At 33.9% G+C, this 18,226-nt stretch overlaps 2 protein-coding genes across 2 annotated transcripts; both read left to right on the plus strand.

Moving 5' to 3' along the window:
• Positions 1-2,509: 2,509 nt before the first annotated feature.
• On the plus strand, positions 2,510-3,069 carry LOC130725636 (uncharacterized protein At4g04775-like). Its single transcript, XM_057576851.1, has 2 exons — positions 2,510-2,689; positions 2,764-3,069. The coding sequence occupies exons 1-2, from the start codon at positions 2,510-2,512 to the stop codon at positions 3,067-3,069; spliced, it is 486 nt and encodes a 161-aa protein (XP_057432834.1).
• An 11,219-nt stretch (positions 3,070-14,288) lies between these two features.
• Positions 14,289-17,606, plus strand: LOC130725637 (uncharacterized). Its single transcript, XM_057576852.1, has 8 exons — positions 14,289-14,416; positions 15,801-15,906; positions 16,051-16,137; positions 16,238-16,435; positions 16,535-16,699; positions 16,823-16,879; positions 17,027-17,170; positions 17,241-17,606. The coding sequence occupies exons 1-8, from the start codon at positions 14,289-14,291 to the stop codon at positions 17,604-17,606; spliced, it is 1,251 nt and encodes a 416-aa protein (XP_057432835.1).
• The last annotated feature ends 620 nt before the right edge of the window (positions 17,607-18,226 follow it).

The raw sequence follows: 18,226 nt of genomic DNA on the forward strand, positions 1-18,226 counted from the left end.
ATGTGAAGAACCTACACCCTTCGCACCCCCAACAAAAGGAACCAAACTCGAAGAAAGGTGAGACTCCGGCAGAACCAACGGGTCTATCTGAAGCGATGAAGAAGCTTCTTCGACAGATGCTCTAGAACCTGAAGCGACCAACTCAGAAGACTCGGCGCTCTCCATAAACCCACACCCAAACCTCACACCTGCAGAAGGGGTGGTCCTCGGGAAAACCGAATTCCTTAAATAAATCCTAATAATATCTAGAAAAATAATATAAAATGTAGAAAAATAATAAAACTAAATAAAAACATTAAAATGCATGAAATAAGCCTAACATGTCCTAAAATGACTGAAATATTCTAAAAATTATACTAAACTCCATGCAAATAAACTAAGAAAATAGCCTTAAATCCGGGTCATCACACATTATTCAAAAAAATTCCACTAGATTTGACCTAAAGCAGAAATGTTCAAATCCAGTTCAATTATTTTCATATACAATATTTGAGAGAACCACAACTCGATAACCCATTAGAAGCTTTCCAATTTATTATATACTAGTGTTTTTACTAGTACGTTGCACGATGAGTTGATTTATTGTATAGATACACCAGTGAGAACAATCGGTAGAACATAAAATATGTTTCAAACATGTATCATGAATAGTCTACAATAATCAATTTAAATAGTACACGATGTATAAACATGCTAATGTCAACAATTGAACAATAAAAAAAAACCAAAGTTTTTAACGAATGCATTACAAAGACAATAAAATAAGATAAACATAACAATGACAAAAGCATGAACGCTTAATAAAACTTGTAGTCGATGATGAATGATAATAACAAATATTTTGTCAATGTCGCTCCCTGTTCTCAACTTTGCATCCTCAGACAACCATATCAAGATATGAGCATGAGGAGACCTTCTTTTTTGAAACTCAACTGTATTCATACATGTAATAAATATAAGATGTTAGTTAATTTATTAATTAATTATTATAAATAAATCCGTAAAAGCAATAACTAAATAAATAAATACACATTATCTTATAAATAAATAAATAAATACATTAATAAGTTTATAAATTAATAATTTAAATTAATTTTTTTTATTTCGCCTAGACATTAAAGCATCATTGGTACATGTATTTGTTAGGTGATTATTTTGAAATTATTTGTTTATAATATATTTTTTAGGTGTAATTGAAAGTAATAATGAATATTTAATCATTAGAATGTTCAATAGAAGATTTAGTTTATTTCTTTGTCGAAAATTAACTTGTTATAAATTTCAGTTAATTCAATTTAATTGTTTTGATTTTGATTGATTTTTAAAATATTTATTTACTTGCAAAAGCTTGAATAATTTTAATTAATGTCTTCACTATTTTGCTATAAATCAGATCAAAATAATTAAGTTCGCAATTAAAAGCAATTAAAACTGACTAAATAGTAAAATAAATAATGGAAGAGTTAGTGAAATTTTGACTGAATATTTATGTATAATGAATTTCTCATAATTCATTTCAATATAATTTCGGTTTAAAAGCATTAATTGTGTGATTATTATTTTTTATTAGTAATTATTTAATGTGTTAATTAAATTTGCATTAGTATCATTCCAAATTTCGGGCATTAACTGACGGCAAAAATATGAAATTATTTTTAAAATGTGTAAAATACAAATTTCAAAAATGGCATTTAGATTTGAACGCACAATAAATGCGTTGATTAATAATTGTGATTTGTATGTAAGTTGAATTTTTTCAATTTTGATTTGTATGTAATAATTGATGATCTCAGCTTAATGAATTCTTTAATTTGGTTAATCAAAATTTGAATCCATAACCAATCCATTTTGTCTTTATGATTTTTATAAGGTAATGATGATCAGAACAAAAACTAACTTACAAATATCTTTATTTAGTTTGTAAATACAAATAATTTTTTTAATTCAATTGGTTTTAATTTTTTATAGATTAAGATTTAAGTTTAAGGTACTTATGTTTGTTTGAAAAAAGGGAAAACTATGGAAATGGTCCCTGATGTTTGAGCGAGCGCTGGTTTTGGTCCCTCCCCGGAGTAACTTCCGGAAATGGTCCCTCCGGTGGCCAAAACCACCGCGCCTGAGTTTTGCACCGGCCACCATGCACACATGGCCACGCCACGTCAATTAATGAGATGACGTGGCATTTTTTTGTTTTAAAATAAAAAAACTAAAAACCCTTAAATTAACTAAATTTAAACCTAATCTAATATCCTAATCCAAGTACACCTAATGTAAACCTAAATTCATGCTACTTAACATCTGAATTCCCAAATCCCCAATTCATGTCTTAGGGTTCTTGAGTTTTCCCCAAATCCGAGCTTCTTCCCCAAATTCGAGCTTCTCTCCCCAAATTCGAGCTTCACTCTTCATCATCCCAGCATCTTCATCATCACATTTATCATTGTGTGTGCTAATCGTGCATCATCATCACATTCGACCCTTTATCTTCATCCTCCACGAATCTGACATGATGGGTAAGGCTACATCTTCTGGTTCTGGTTCTGGTTCCGCCTCCGCTTCCGATGGTCGTTCTTCCGCTGCTGCCGTTATGCGTCGTGGATTCTGTGACTGTGGAGAAAGGGTTCTTTACTTGACCTCCCACAGTGACGCGAACCCAGGAAGGAAGTTCTGGAGGTGCATAAATTGGAAGGTATGTAATCAATCATCGTTTAACACTTGCATAGTATTGTTCCTTGTTGACACTTTTCTCGATTTCATTTGCAGTCACCACCTGAGTGTGGGTTTTTTTTGTGGGATGATGAATATGCGTTTGAAGGAGCAAATACCAGAGCTGTAGTTGAACTGACCAGAACATTGCGTGAATTGGATGTGATGAAGAATAAACTGGAAGAGAGCAAGAAGACCTTGGAGGAGTGTAAGATGAACTTAGAGGATTTGAGGAGGAAGAATGATAAGGTTCAGAGGAAGCTTGAGTATGAAATGATGAAGAAGAATATGGCTATTGTTTGTGTTATTCTGTCATGGTTTTGGTTTGTGTTTATGTCAGGAAAACTTAATGTTGCTGTGTAGGTAGTTGAAAGTCAGGGATGTAATATTGAAGGATGATGAAAAATTGAAAGGAATTGAAGTTGGTTGTTGGATACAACCTAATTGTATCTCTGTTTTCATTAATGTATGAGACTTTTGTTTACAATTATCTCACATATCTCCTTTTTTTCTTGCTTTGCTTTTGGTTCTAGTAAAAGACAGCACAAAAGTGAAAGATTCTTGCACTGACAAAATAGAATAGACATATAACAAAATTGAGAATCTCAACTATTCATGTACTGACAAAATTCAAAAGTGAAGGGAAATTGTCCACTTGGTTAATATTGTCAACAATAGCACATGAATAATCCATGGAAATGACAATCTCAATGATCCTTGTGGTCCAGCCACTATCAAACAACAACAACAAGCATTAAAGAAAGGGAAATGGTCATGGCCTAAGTGGTCCACAATACATAAAGTATATCAAAATATGCACCCCATGTGCAGGATTAAACTATTACAACCATTTAAAGACTCTAGATCTACTCCTTCTCTCTAACTATCAGCAACTTTTTTTCCTTTCTTGAGGTGTTTTTTTCCTCTCTGACCAGAACCTTCAGCAGCAGCTTGTGTGACACGTTCAACATGGACTTGACTTCCAAGATTGTTTGCAGCAAGGCCCTCCACCCAGGCTGGCTTAGAAGCTTGTTCTGTGACACTAAGCTGCATAAAAGAAAATGAAAATTTAAGGATGCAGAAGCTCAGAAGAGAGGTATGTATCCCAACAAACATTATAGATCTGAGTAGAATTATTACCCTTTGAGTTTGGTCTTGAGCAGGGGTTGAGGTTTTGTTCTTTGAAGGTCCTCTAGCTCTTTTAGTCCTCTTGACTTGTCCAGAAGCTTCAGCAGCATCAGTACCTTGATCCTGTGTGATACTTGCCTGCATTCAAGAATAAGAATATCAAAGCTCCATAACAACAGCTCAAAGGTATGTCTATGTAAATTTAGATCTGGGCAAGATTTATACAATATGAGATTGTTCTTCAGCAGGGGCAGGGGTATTTTTCTTAGAAGCTCCCCTTTTATTCTTTCTCACCTGCACACAAGGCTACAACTCAATTAATTGTACAATAAAAAATGGAACTTCAATGATAATGGATAGATCTGTGCAGGTTACTTACATTGGAATTTATCTGAGAAGGATCAAGCACTTGACTACCACTTGCATCTCCCTCAACAACAGTGTTTTCACTGTTAGCATTGACCTGTATGCAGGTAAAACACAAAGATGATTGAATTAGTTTATCCTTTCATGATTGTATGTAAAAAAGATAGAAGGAGAGTTGGTAATTTTACCCTGTCAGCAGATTGTCTTCTAGGTCTAGCAGCAGCCTGATTGCTACTTTCAGGGACATGGGAATCTGGGGAGACCACTGGATTCCTGCAGCTTCTTGAATTATGCCCAAACTACCCACACCTACTGCATTTATTCCTGGCCACACCTCTGCGTAACCTTGTCTGATTGTCAGTTGTGTCTTCATGTGGATCTCTCCTCCTTAGCTTCTTAGGTCTCCCTGGGGCTCTCTTGTACAAAGGAGGCAGGATGTAAGGATCATTGGTTGTTGGCCAAAGTTTTTGACCATTAATGGGTGTGATGACATGGCCATAAGTTGCCATATAGGCTTCCCTCCTGTAGTATGGATGGACAAAGTCTTCTGGCCTTTGTGAACTGTGTGAAATGGCAGCAACTGCGTGCCTACAGGGGATCCCCACCAATTCCCAGAAGTTACAACTGCAAGTGTGCTCAGCCAGATTAACAACAAACTGGTCTTGGCTGGCTATGTGCTTGACCTCATACTTATCTTCACCACAACGTGTAGCAACCTTGTATCTCACCATTTCAATCTCATGCTCCAATCTTTTCAATGGCTTTGGCATGACTTCCCCCTTATACTTCTCCAACTTTTCATTCATTGTAGCAAACCTCCCCATAATGTAACTTCTGATCCAATCCACCATTGTCAGAACTGGCTTATCCCTGGCCAACAATATGGTAGCATTAAATGACTCCGACAGATTATTCATCAACGCATCACATTTTGGATAAAATGTGAATGCATGCTTGCACCAAGCCCTTGTAGGAATCTGCATCAGCCAAGTGTATGCTTCTGGATGCAATGCCTGCAACTCCATCATCTTTTCAGTCCATAGCTGGTGATAGGTTGCCTTTGCAGCAGCCATCATGAGGTTCCTTATGACTACCCCTCCTCCAAACTTCTTTTTAAAGTTGGCATACAGATGCCTAAGACAGAATCTGTGTTCTACTCCTCCCATGAGGTCATCAAAAACAGTTAGCAAACCCTGCAAAATTTAGGACACTTCATAAATGGGTTCAACAAGGAAATTAGTGAAATGGACAGTTAGTGAAATTGACATTTTACCTTTTGTTGATCAGAAATGAATATCCACCTCCTATCTGCCCCAATGTCATCTAATAAAATTTCAAGGAACCATCTCTAGCTCTCCTTGCATTCTGATTCAACAACTGCAAAAGCCAAGGGGAAATACTGATCATTGGGGTCCCTGGCCATAGCACACAGTAAGATTCCCCCAAACTGTGTCTTCAAATGGCAACCATCCAACCCTATAAATGGTCTGCACCCTTCAACAAACCCCTTCTTGCAACCCTCCAAACACATGTAAAATCTCTGAAACCTAGGATGTAAGGCTCCAGGAAACCTTTCAATGCCAATCTTACATGTGTTTCCTCTGGACTTACTAATGAGCTCTGCACTAAACCGATACAGAAGATGATACTGTCTACTAGCATCTCCCTCTACAATCTCCATGGCCATCTGTCTTCCCTTCCAGGCTCTCCATCTTGTGATTCCAGCACAAAATGCCACCTTGACCTCATCTTCACATCAGTCAGCCTGAGCTTCCTTGAATTCCTTACCTTCTCAATCAACTTCTTAGCAACCCACTTACTTGATGCAGACTTGTTATTGAACACTCTAGGACAGGTATGTGGTCCTATCATTGTTTTGATACTAAAAGTTTCCTTTCCACCAACTTTACTACAAAGCATGACGAAAGCACAATCTTCTCTCCTACACTTGATCCTGTACCTAATGCCATCATTCTTCACAGTCCTTATCTGCCTACCATTCAGCACAGTATGATCCCTGACAGCATCTTTAAATTGTTTCAATGATCTGAATTCCATCCCAAGCTGGAACTTGAAATCCTCCCTCATGTCTTCCTCGTGAAACTGTGTGAAATTTCTGTTCTCCTGTAGCATATCATCATCATCACTGCCAGACACACTACCAAGGTCTTCAGAATCATAGGCATTCTCCATTTCATGGTCACTGTGTAAACCGGTTCCACCATCAGCATCACCAAGGATCACACTAAGCCCACTCCCAGCAATTTCATATGTCCCTCCCTGCATCTTCCTCAGCTGTTCATTCAACAAAGACTCAGCAATGCCAATATTGTTATTCTGAAAGCCATCATCCTTGTCTACTGCCCTCTCTTCCTCAGAATCACTAAAGTGAATATCCTGCACAAAATCCTCCCCATTAGTCTCAGACTCATAACCAAAATCAATGTCCTCTTCTTCTTGTCCACCTTGCTCAACATGTTGGATGTTATCAGGTACTTAATCATCACCTTGCACTTAAAATAAAAACTCTCAGTTAGATATTGAAATTCACAATTCACAATCCAGCACCAATTTAAATTCACAATTCAAAGGAAGTAAATATCACACCTGCAACATTACTTTCTTGCTGCTGCACCCCCACAGCTTCATTAACAACTTCAAATTTATCACCACATAGCATGTCACCACTAAGCATGTTCTCAGGGACTTGATCATCAGCTTGCACTTCAAATAATGACACATAATTTAGGGAAGGGAATTGTATGACATATAATTAAGGGAAGTAGGAAATTGACAATTGAAAAGAAAAGAGAGTCAAACCTGCAACATTAGGTTGCCCCAATTCTTCACCAAGCTGCTGCACCCTTATAGCCTCATTAATAACTTGACTCTGACCACCCATTTGGCTTCCTAGTCCACCTTGACCATTAGGAACCACTTCACTTTCAGCACCAATGTCTTCTTCATCACTAGACAACACCACAAATGCAAGCTGGCTATTTTTCTTTTTTTCTCTCCCAAGCCATTGCACTCTATTTGACCTTCTTAGAGGCTGTGTAGCAGGTCTCTTGGCTGGAGTAGCCTTCTTTGGTGGAACAAAATTCTTTGGTAACATCATACATGGACCATCCTTCTTTGGTAACATTATACGTGGACCATCCTGCTTTGGTAACAGCATACGTGGACCATCCTTCTTTGGTGGAAGAGAAAATGGACCTACCTTCTGAGATGGAGGCTTCTAAGATGGAGGCTTACAGGGTTTTTGAGGGTTCTTGGTTGGTTGGGTGGCATATGGAGTAATAGTCAGCTCATCATCATCATGCTCCACAAACATGTGGACTAACCCTCTATTGTCAACTGCATATGTGCCCAGCACCATAGCATCATTATCGGTCAACAAAGGGCGAAATTTGCGAGCAATGGCATCATCTTGTGTCCTCCACCATAGCTTGAACTTGCCTTCTCTATACCCCATTTTCTCAACAATATCAATACATTCAAGGTAACCCCACTTGTCCAGATCAACATCAGTAACGGTTGTCACTCGTCCCTCTCTGTAATGAGGGTGTGGGTCCGAAGAAAACAACCCAGAATGGTGCACAACAACTGTGAATGCCATATCCTACAACAACATAAGCAAAAATTCCAATAAATTATGTCTTTACTACCACTGATGTTGAATCATTGAAAAACCCTAAAGTGAAGAACCCTAAACAGTGAATCAACATTTTGAGATGAAAACCCAAAATAGAAAGGGAGTATTTTCGAAATGGAATCCACTCATTAGGCGCGGTGGTTTCGAAAACAAAGGAAGAAAGGGACCAACCTTTTAGGCGCAGCAGTCTCGTCGTTCTCTCACCTGCACCAGTCGCAGCCACCGTCACAACCAAAACTTAGTCGCAGTTCGTTCGAAGAAGGTAAGGGATAAGGGATGGATAATGGGTGGGTCAGAATAGATAAGGGATGAATTATTAGGATTAGGATTAGTGATTTTGTTTATATTAGATTAGGTTTAAATTTAGTTAATTTAAGGGTTTTTAGTTTTTTTATTTTAAAACAAAAAAAAATGCCACGTCATCTCATTAATTGACGTGGCGTGGCCATGTGTGCATGGTGGCCGGTGCAAAACTCAGGCGCGGTGGTTTTGGCCACCGGAGGGACCATTTCCGGAAGTTACTCCGGGGAGGGACCAAAACCAGCGCTCGGTCAAACATCAGGGACCATTTCCATAGTTTTCCCTTTAAAAAAAATACACTATTCTAAATCTGACTTATATTTTCGTTAATATTTCAAATAATTAACGGTTGATATAATTTCTTCGGTTATAATTGGATGTAATAATATCTTTTTTTGGATGAAAAGTTAATTTTAATATGTGATTTTGAAACAATGTATACAAATTGTAATTAATATCAATAAAGTATTTAACAGTACTATAAACCAGATTTATACAAATAATGCGCTAATTAGATTATGAATAAAAAAATTAAGATTTTAAAGCAATCACCTGCGAGCACCTCTCCAAATATATGATCCTTCTTTATATCATTCATTAGATTGTCAAGTTTCATATTGAAAATTCGGCAGTCGATGTAGTCATTTTGAAAACTTGTCAAGTTTCATTTTTTAGTAAAAAATTAATATAAATGGAAAATATAAAAAAAATGAGGGATAAGCTTGATTTTTATATAGGGAATCTATGTTGAAATATTTTTGAATTGATTTCTATATAAAAAAATAAACGGAGGTAAACTTCGAATTTAAATTTAAGAATTATAAACTTTTTAAATTTTGAAAAAAATAATTATTTGTGGTGATTGTCATTAAATAAATATTAATTGCATGAATTCTTGGTAGTGACTGGATTCATTAATTTTAATTAAAAATGGTAAAGTTTCATGAAATTAATATTTTAAGTTTCGAGTTTGCAGTTTAAATACCGATTTGAAATTTGTTTTTTTAGTACATCGGAAAGATTAATTGCTCCCACCCGGGATTGATCCTTGGACCTCCCTACCCCAACCCTATGTCCCCTAACTCTCACCACTTGATCTACTATTCGGAGACAATTTCAAATTGTTTTAAAAAGAAAAATGTAATTAAGGCTACTTTTAAATTTAGGCATATTTTTTTGATAATTTAATTAATGACTAATAATTCAATTTATGTCTACAATATTTTTTCTATTATAAAGTTCATAATTAAAAGAAATTAAAACTAATTAAAGAATATAAGAGTTAATGATATAATTAATTGAAATTTTGACTGAATATTAATATGTAATAAAGTTATCATAATTCAATTCAATATAATACTTTTTTAAAAGCATTAAATACATGATTATTAATTTTAATTAGTAATTATTTAATTTTTCAATTTCTGTTTCGAAATTTTAATTTTCTATTTGTTTTTAAGATTGCTTAATTTTTTGTTAAATCTGAGTATTTCTTTTCAAATCTTCCTATTTTAGTTCAGATATGTTTTTTTTGAGGGATTTAAATATGTTTATTTCTTATAAAAATAGTATTATTTAATTTAAAGTAAATGAGTATACATTTAATTAATAAAAAGTAAATAATTTAATGGGATACATTTAACTGTTATAAACCCTTAGATTAAGGAGTCAAATATTCACTTTATATATTTTTTTAAATACGTTTAGGAGACAAAACTTTTAGATTTAATGGGAAAATAAGAATATTTTGATTACAAATATACATGATTGATTAAAAAAGGCAGATTTGTGGCTAATTAGTCATATTTTAAATAAAATAGGGAGATTTGAAAACTAAATAGTCAAATTTGAAAAAAAAAATATTTACATGGGAATTCAAATTTTAAATTTGAATTAGTCTCACGGCTGTCGGCTGTGGGGATACCTTGGTCAAGACAAAAAAAAAATTAAATTTGAATTGTATGTATATTAAATTAGATAATAATAAAAAGCATTAATAATCATTATGCATAAATTATGGAGAATTATGGTCCACATAATTTAATACCAATTGTCTAAGAACATGATTATAGTAAAGACATAAGAGTGAAACAGATCATGACCAGCCAAAGACATCTATCAAACACCATGAAAGCATCGAAATTTGTTGATAGAAAACCTGAAAACAATCAAACGGAACAGACAAATGTAAGTGTCTATGAAGATACATAAAAACAAAATTAAAAGAATGACAAAGAGAACGAATGAGGAACTGTAAAAACAACAACAAACAAAATTTAAACAAACCTCCAAGATCCCCTGTTATGGAAGTTGCAAAACCTGAACATAAACAAAATGAAAACACATAAACCGGAAACTAAAAAATGTCTACGAAAATGTACAAACGAAACTAAACAAACCTCCAAAATACCCTGTTATGGAAGCTGCAAAACCTGAAAATAAAGAAAATGGAAACACAGAAACCGAAAACCAAAAAATGTATACGAAGATGTGAAGACGTCAGAAAAAACGAAGGTAACTCAATGTAAATGATATTGATCGTCAGAAAAAATAGAGGAAACACAAAGACAGTAAAATCGATTAAGGAGAACATGCATGAAAATAATGATTAAAAAATAACTTTTACCTTTCAATCATGACGAAATAACAGGGAAGGAGAAAAAAAAAAGCAGAATTGGGAATAAGATATAAGGTGAACATGATAGAATGAAGGTAAACAATCACAGAAGGAGACTTTATATAGATGAAGGCAATTATGGTTCCTACTTTTTACAGGTGAAAAAGGAAGGAGAAAAGTCAGCATTCGTTTAAATGAGAAACATTTGATTTAGTGTGAAAATAATTAAAATAGAAATTAAGCATCAACTATGTATCAAACAAAGAGATAGTTATTGCTGAAATTATAGAATGAAACGGTAAAAAATTATTGCTCCAATTCATTGATTCAAAATTCGAAATTCTTTAATAATGTTGAGAATGGTGCCACCAAATTTTTGTCCATAATTGTTGTTTATTTAGAATTTAAATTATATATGGCTTTTCAAAAAAATGTTATGGACAAAAAAAGTTATGGACTAAATTTCGAGTACCATCAAGGTTGTCCAATTTTTTTTATTAACATGTATGGTTTTAGTATTTTAATTTAATGGAGTAACACTACAAAAAAATTAATTTTTAGTGGCGGTCTTTTTTTCAATTTCTGGCGGTTTATAACCGCCACTAAATACTCACGTGGCGGTCACCGTGTCCGCCACCTTCCCGGATGCCACAACCGTCTTTGTGGCGGTTTCCAGCCGACCGCTGGTGTTACATGCCACGAACATTTGTGGCGGTCTAAGACCGCCACATTAACCGCCACAAAATATTTTAACAAAAAATAGTTACAATTGGACTGAAATTCATGTTCTTGAATCATATTGCTATCAACTTGAAGAGGAAATTTGATTCTTTATAAATTTCAAATGATAAAACTATATAAAAGAAGTCACCATTAAATTCTCTATAATTTGAAAATCTCATAAAAAGTGACCATTAAATTCTCTATAATATGAAAGTTTCAAGTCTCATAAGAAGTAACCATTAGATCCTAGAGCAAAGATTTACCATGAATTAATAAGCATATGGCAGCATCAATGATCAATGAAAATTTAGTTTCTCTAAATAAGATAATGACAGAACATTGCAAGCGTGTATATACAGGTCACATGACTACAGAGCAGAAACATGTTTTCTTTACAATAATACAACTTACAGAAGACTCTCTTAGGTATATAGCACCACGTCTGAAAAATCAGTTCAGGAGGCCTTTCAAGGAGTCCTGAGTGCTGAAGAACAGGGGAATAAAACAGTTAGAATCTGCATTTGCAACAAATCAATCTAATTCTATTTGCAAGGGACATGTCCAAATTTGCTACAGATTAAATTTGACAGATTGGAGATGTCATGCAAAGTATGTGAAGACCCAGTCATTGTGTCTAGTTTATGAGTTAGAATCTGCACCTGCAACTAAAATTCCTAACACATGCATAGATTAACTTTTCAAAGTAAATCTTCTTACAGTAAGTGTATACTTTATGCCTAAAAATTCGACTCTAACCAAATGCAACTAGTAATATACTAAAATGAGACAAAAGCAAACCAAATTAAGTGAAGTAACAAAGTACCTTTTCACACATCAGTGACTGAATTACCCCATCTAATAGTTGTTGTTTGTCCACCAGCATCAGCTTCAGAAGGAGCATCAACAACTTTTCTTTTCCACCACTGCAGCAAGCCAGCAACCTACAACAGTAAACCCATAGCTTAATCGGCTTTAGCATCGTGAGAGACCTTACATTATTCAGATTTCATACTTTTACAGCATTTCTTAGAGCTGGACTATAGAATAAAAGTTGAGAACTTCACTATACACCTCAAACTCACATTTAGTAATTATTAACCAAGTAAATGCAGCACCTGCTCATTTCCATTCCTGCTATTAGACTATTACATATATCACCCAAGCTGAAAATTATTCACCCTACCGTTCTAAAAAAGGATGCAAGAATTGAGGGCAATCAAGTGATCAACATCAAATTTTAGAGCAATGTTGAATCATTATTTGCTAGCTTCTGCGGTCATAACTGGAAAAACAAGAGCAGGAATCATCAAAATTCAAATACAATCATGAATCAACCATTAAATTGAGTGGGAGCCTCAAATATTGCTACAAAGGAGACCACAAGAACTTATAGCAATCAACCCTTTAACTCATACAAGTTATAACAGCAAACAGACATGAGCCTTCTTATTCACCTAACTCAAAGCCATAGTGCAGTACCCAACCTCACCATGCCTCAAGACAGAGCAAAGGATTTAGGTTCCACTCATAAAATGAACAGCTAAAACACCTTGATTTTGGTTTGTGGACTCATTTAATTCTCAGGATAAAAAAAAAAGTATTGTAAGAACCAATTAATTAACTAACAAAATGAGGGAGTCAATGTCCTAGAAAATGCAAGAAACACAAACCTGAGACAGCATAGATAACCTGAGGCAGGCAAACAACATGCAAAACCTTAGCAAGTAAGCCGGTAACACACCAACATAACTATGGGAAAGATGTTTGACAAATAACATACAAAACCTTGGCAAGTAAGCGCTTTGGTGCACTCCAGCACTACATGTAAGACCAGTCTCTTAATGAACACTGGCTCTTAGTTCTTGAGCAATCTACAAATTTCAAATAAAGAAGACTTTTAATACACTTAAAGACCCTCCTCCATGCACTTACATCTTCATTGTCGACATTCCTTTCTTTGCAAACTTCAATTATATCAAGGTATGCTTCATCCTACCAATTTTTAAATTATTACAAATTTCCTTCTCTTTTACATTTTTTGACCCTCTTTCTATGAAACGAATGCTACATTATTGCATTGAAAGCTGAAAATGTACCAACAAATAATTTTCAACAGTGAACCAACAAATAGTTTTCATTTCTTCATTCAAATTATCAATCTAATAACATTTGGTCTCGTGATTTGCACATAATCCAATGAACCTATATCAAAATCTAATATATGTAGCTTCTAACCAGAATTGATTCTAGACTCTAGAGCATTTCATCAAGAGCCAAGCATGCTATGAATCTCAAAATTTCATGTCAATCAAAGTAGAAAAATCTCAAGAAAACCAGCATACAAAACTTAATCATGTTAGCTCATCCATGTCAAAATTATATCCAGATGGAATCGATCATATACTTTGTACCAATGAGAATGCAGATTCATTTCTATAGATCAGAGCGAATGAAATTATACCTGAGCAGCAACAAGGCCACTAATGTGAGCCATATCACATAGAAAAAGCGCGCACACTTGTCAGCAACCTCCCTGAAGCGTATGTAATCCCAATCCCTAGGGTACGCACTGCCACCACAAATAATCAACATAGGCCTGAAATCCAAAAATGGAAAGAATCATGAAAATAGAGAGGAAGAGGGGAATACAAGTTACCAGGAGCAGCCAACAACGACGTTGAACGAACGGTGAGGCTTCGCGTTGAGGGAGAGCGACAGAGACGAACTGGAATCGTTTCAAACAAAAAATCAAGCAAACCCTAGAAATAGCCTGAAATTGTAGATTGAGCGTCAATGGAGGATCACAAATCGCAAATCGCAAATGGAGCTTCTGAGAAGGAGAAGGCGCAAATGGATGAAGATCGCATATCTTCAGAGAAGGAGAATGCGTCGATGGAAGGAGAAGGCATCAATGGTGAAAGGTGAGAATGGCGTGGAAGGAGAAAGCGTCGATGGTGAAGAGGGGTGGCAAATCACATAGAAGGAGAAGGCGTCGATGGTGAAAACTGAAAAATTAATTCATTTCAGATATTTCAAAAATCAAAACCTAATAAATTTAAATTAAAAAATAGAAATAGTGGCGGTCTAAGTGAGACCGCCAGAAACTGCATGCCACTAAAAATTACTTTTTTTGTAGTGTAATATATGTTGTAAATAAATATCAATTAAGCATTTAAGGAAATTTCAATTTTAGGAAATTTTCAATTTTAACTTTGGTGATGACATTCATTATTTATTTTGTTACTCCATTATGTATTTATGGTAAAAGGTATATACGTTGACAAAGTTGAATATTCCTTATTTTTTTTATTAACATTTACGTTTTCAATATTTTAATTTAATGGAGTAATATATGTTGTAAATAAATATCAAGTAAGCATTGAAATTGAATTAAAAAAAAAACAGCTATTAATGAGATTTATAATGATCATTAAATGAGTTGTTAATGATGGGCCTCAAAACAAAAGTCCAAGAAAAATGGGCTTGCAATGAGGTGGTCTGAATGAAGGATAGGTTGACACTTGTCATCTAATGATGGGGGTTTGGTGAGAGTAAGACATGAAATGTCAAGTGTTCTAAGTGGGTCTCATAATAATCTTCTTTTCTATAGTATATAGATTACATTAAATTAATATTATTTTAATTATTATTATAAATCACAACTTGAGGATTTTTTAAAAAATAATAAATAAGAATTATTATACATTCTTATTATTTTTTAAATAAATCTTCAACTTGTGATTGATAAAAATAATTAAAATAATATTAATTTAATGTAATATATAATTGGAAAGTATTAAAATTTATTATAAGTATTTAAAAATATTAATAACTAATTAAATTTTTTATTAATGTAAAGGTATTTAATTTTAACTATTATTTGAAAAAATTCTCCATTTGTTATTAATAATTAAAATTGAAATAAGATTAAAATTTAAGTTTATATGTGAGAATTGAAATTTTTTTACAATTAGTAATTAATATAATGAATAATATAACGGGTGTATTTTTTTCAGTTTTTGATTTTATTATTTAATGTATTTATTGCAAAAACTTATTGCTTAATGTAGTTTTTTGACCTGGAATATTGACTTTCATTGAAATGTCAAGGCTAAAAGAAAATTTTATTCGACTAAGTAATAAGGAAAAAAATTATTGGTCATTAAGTATGTACCAAAATAAAATAACAGGATTAGTATAAAAAGAGGCGACACTGTACCGTCATCGACTATCAAGTTTTTTGTTTAAGAAAATGATTTTTAAAATGATCAATATATTGTTCTTTGTATGGTGTTTGGTGACTAGCAGTGCTAGCCAAAGAGTTGATGGCATGCAAAATACATTACAAGAAGACTTGGAGTTGGAGAGACAATTAAAACTTATTAACAAGCCCCCTGTTAAAAGTATTCAGGTATACTCGTCCTTCATATATATGTAATCACTTTTTTTATGTTATATTTCAATTTTTTTAAGCTCTATATTTTACATATTTGACCTCATTGCATTGTTTAATTTTTAAAAATTTTGTTTTTCCGAATTTTGGTTTCAACAACAGACAAAATTCGGATATATTGTTGATTGTATTGATATCAATAAGCAACCGGCATTTGACCATCCTTTACTAAAGAATCATAAGTTGCAGGTAAATATATGAAATTTGAAACTTTAAATAGCCTAAAATGTGGCAAATTTTATTCATCTTTCATTTATTACAATTTCTTTTTCTTTTTTCTCAATGGTAGAGGAAACCGAGCAATCAAAAAACGATTGAAAATTCCAATTTGAGGAATTCACCATCTAAACCCAAATTTGGGCTTGAAAAACCATGTCCAAAAGGAACGGTTCCAATTCGGAGGACAACAAAAAATAATCTTGTTCAAGCTAAATCGTTACTAGATAACCAAATTTTGGCACAACAAGATCCTACATATCGTACTCATGTAAGTTTTCTCTGAATATCAAATATTCTTTTTATTACTTTATTAAATTACATCTAATGATTTGATTAAAATGATGATGTAAATTTATTGAATTAATAGGTTGCTGAAGTAAACGTGTTGCCCCTTGCAAAAGGTTTTCAAGGTGTTAATGGAACTTCTAGCGTTTGGCAACCAATTGTTGAAAAAGATCAATCAAGCGCCGCTCTTACGTGGGTTCGAAATGGACCATTAAATGCAACAAATGAAATTGTTGCTGGGTGGCATGTGAGTTTTAATCTATTAATTTATTACGATAGTTTTTTCCCCTGAAAACTTGTATGCATATATGACTTGTTAATTTAAGGATACAAAAATCACTAGCTATTTTGTCTCACACATTGGTGCCAGGTGGCTCCACAATTATACAATGGTGATGTTGGAACTCATTTGTTCGCACAGTGGACGGTAGGAATTTTTTCTTTAACTATATCGTTTTCTTTATGTGAACTTATTTTCAATTTCATTTTTGAATCGTGCTCAATTGCTTTTCATTTAAAAATAAATTCAGAGATCAACTCCTAAAAAATTTAACATGATATTGAAAAATGACAGGTAGATACTTTCCAGAAAACAGGATGCTACAATGTACTATGTTCAGGTTATATGCAAACTGACCATAGCTATTATCTTGGTGGAAGTTTCCACTATACATCTGACCGGAATAACATTGTTCAGTTTCAAGTTGGGATCACCCAGGTAAGGTTAAAATATATTCAATTTTCTAACAATAATTTTTCACTGAATAATTTTCTAACAACATATCCAGGATCCAATTACCAAAGATTGGTGGTTAAATGTGGAGAATACAAATATTGGATATTTCCCAGCAGAATTATTCACTAACCTAGCATCAGCAAATCAAGTGGGATGGGGTGGTGCAACAACAACTCATGTCGGCACTCCTAGTCCTCCAATGGGATCTGGATTATTTCCGGACGAGGACATGCATGGGGCAAGCTATTTTAGGTGGTTGTCGTTCAAGAATGAAAACGAATACACTGACATAACAGGATATTCGACAGAAGCATTTGCAGACAACCCCGATTGCTATTGGGCTAAATTCTATGGCTATCACAAAAACATTGGATCTATTCTTCAATTTGGAGGACCTGGAGGCAAATGTGACAATTGATTCATAATTTTGTCAACCTTCATTTTGAAGTTTACAAATAAATTATAATGTAAGTGTTAATATTGAGATTCATATCAATTATTGGTGAAATGTGCATTCATGTGTTTGTTTTTCCTTTTCTCTCCATGAATTTCCTCTTCAATTGAATCTCAAATCTAGGGAATGCTATGCTACACCCGCTACCTTTTAAGAAGGAGTAACATATTGTAACACCACAATTTCTCAACTGGGGATCACATTAGTAACCCAACAAGTCTAGGGACTAACTCGGGAGTTTTTCCAAAGGTGATATTTTCGAAAATAAAGGTCCATCATCACCCAAGCAATGGCCCTTCTTGCCTCAGACAGAACAACTTGAGTTCTTACTGGAACTCAAATAGGGTTTTTGATATCAATTTCAAAATCTTTTCAAAAAAAAATTAATTAATCAATTTTCCAAAATCCAATATTCATTTCAATTAATAATAATAATAATGATACCCAAATATTTATTTTAATTATAAACCAAGTTTAACTAAATAGATAGCGACGAACTTTCAAATAGTATCTAAGATAACGTTGAAAACCACAAGGTCAACCTAACGAAGTTATAATATAATTCAAAGATCTTCATCTTCGCC

This window comes from Lotus japonicus, chromosome 6 (assembly GCF_012489685.1).
Source record: "Lotus japonicus ecotype B-129 chromosome 6, LjGifu_v1.2".
NCBI classification, from domain to species: domain Eukaryota; kingdom Viridiplantae; phylum Streptophyta; class Magnoliopsida; order Fabales; family Fabaceae; genus Lotus; species Lotus japonicus.

Coding starts and splice junctions, on each gene's coding strand:
- LOC130725636 (XM_057576851.1), top strand. CDS start 2,510: ATGGGTAAGGCTACATCTTCTGGTTCTGGTTCTGGTTCCGCCTCCGCT. Junction 2,690..2,763: donor GGAGGTGCATAAATTGGAAG/GTATGTAATCAA, acceptor TTTCATTTGCAG/TCACCACCTGAGTGTGGGTT.
- LOC130725637 (XM_057576852.1), top strand. CDS start 14,289: ATGGAGGATCACAAATCGCAAATCGCAAATGGAGCTTCTGAGAAGGAG. Junction 14,417..15,800: donor GAAGGCATCAATGGTGAAAG/GTGAGAATGGCG, acceptor TTTGGTGACTAG/CAGTGCTAGCCAAAGAGTTG. Junction 16,436..16,534: donor ATCCTACATATCGTACTCAT/GTAAGTTTTCTC, acceptor TTGAATTAATAG/GTTGCTGAAGTAAACGTGTT.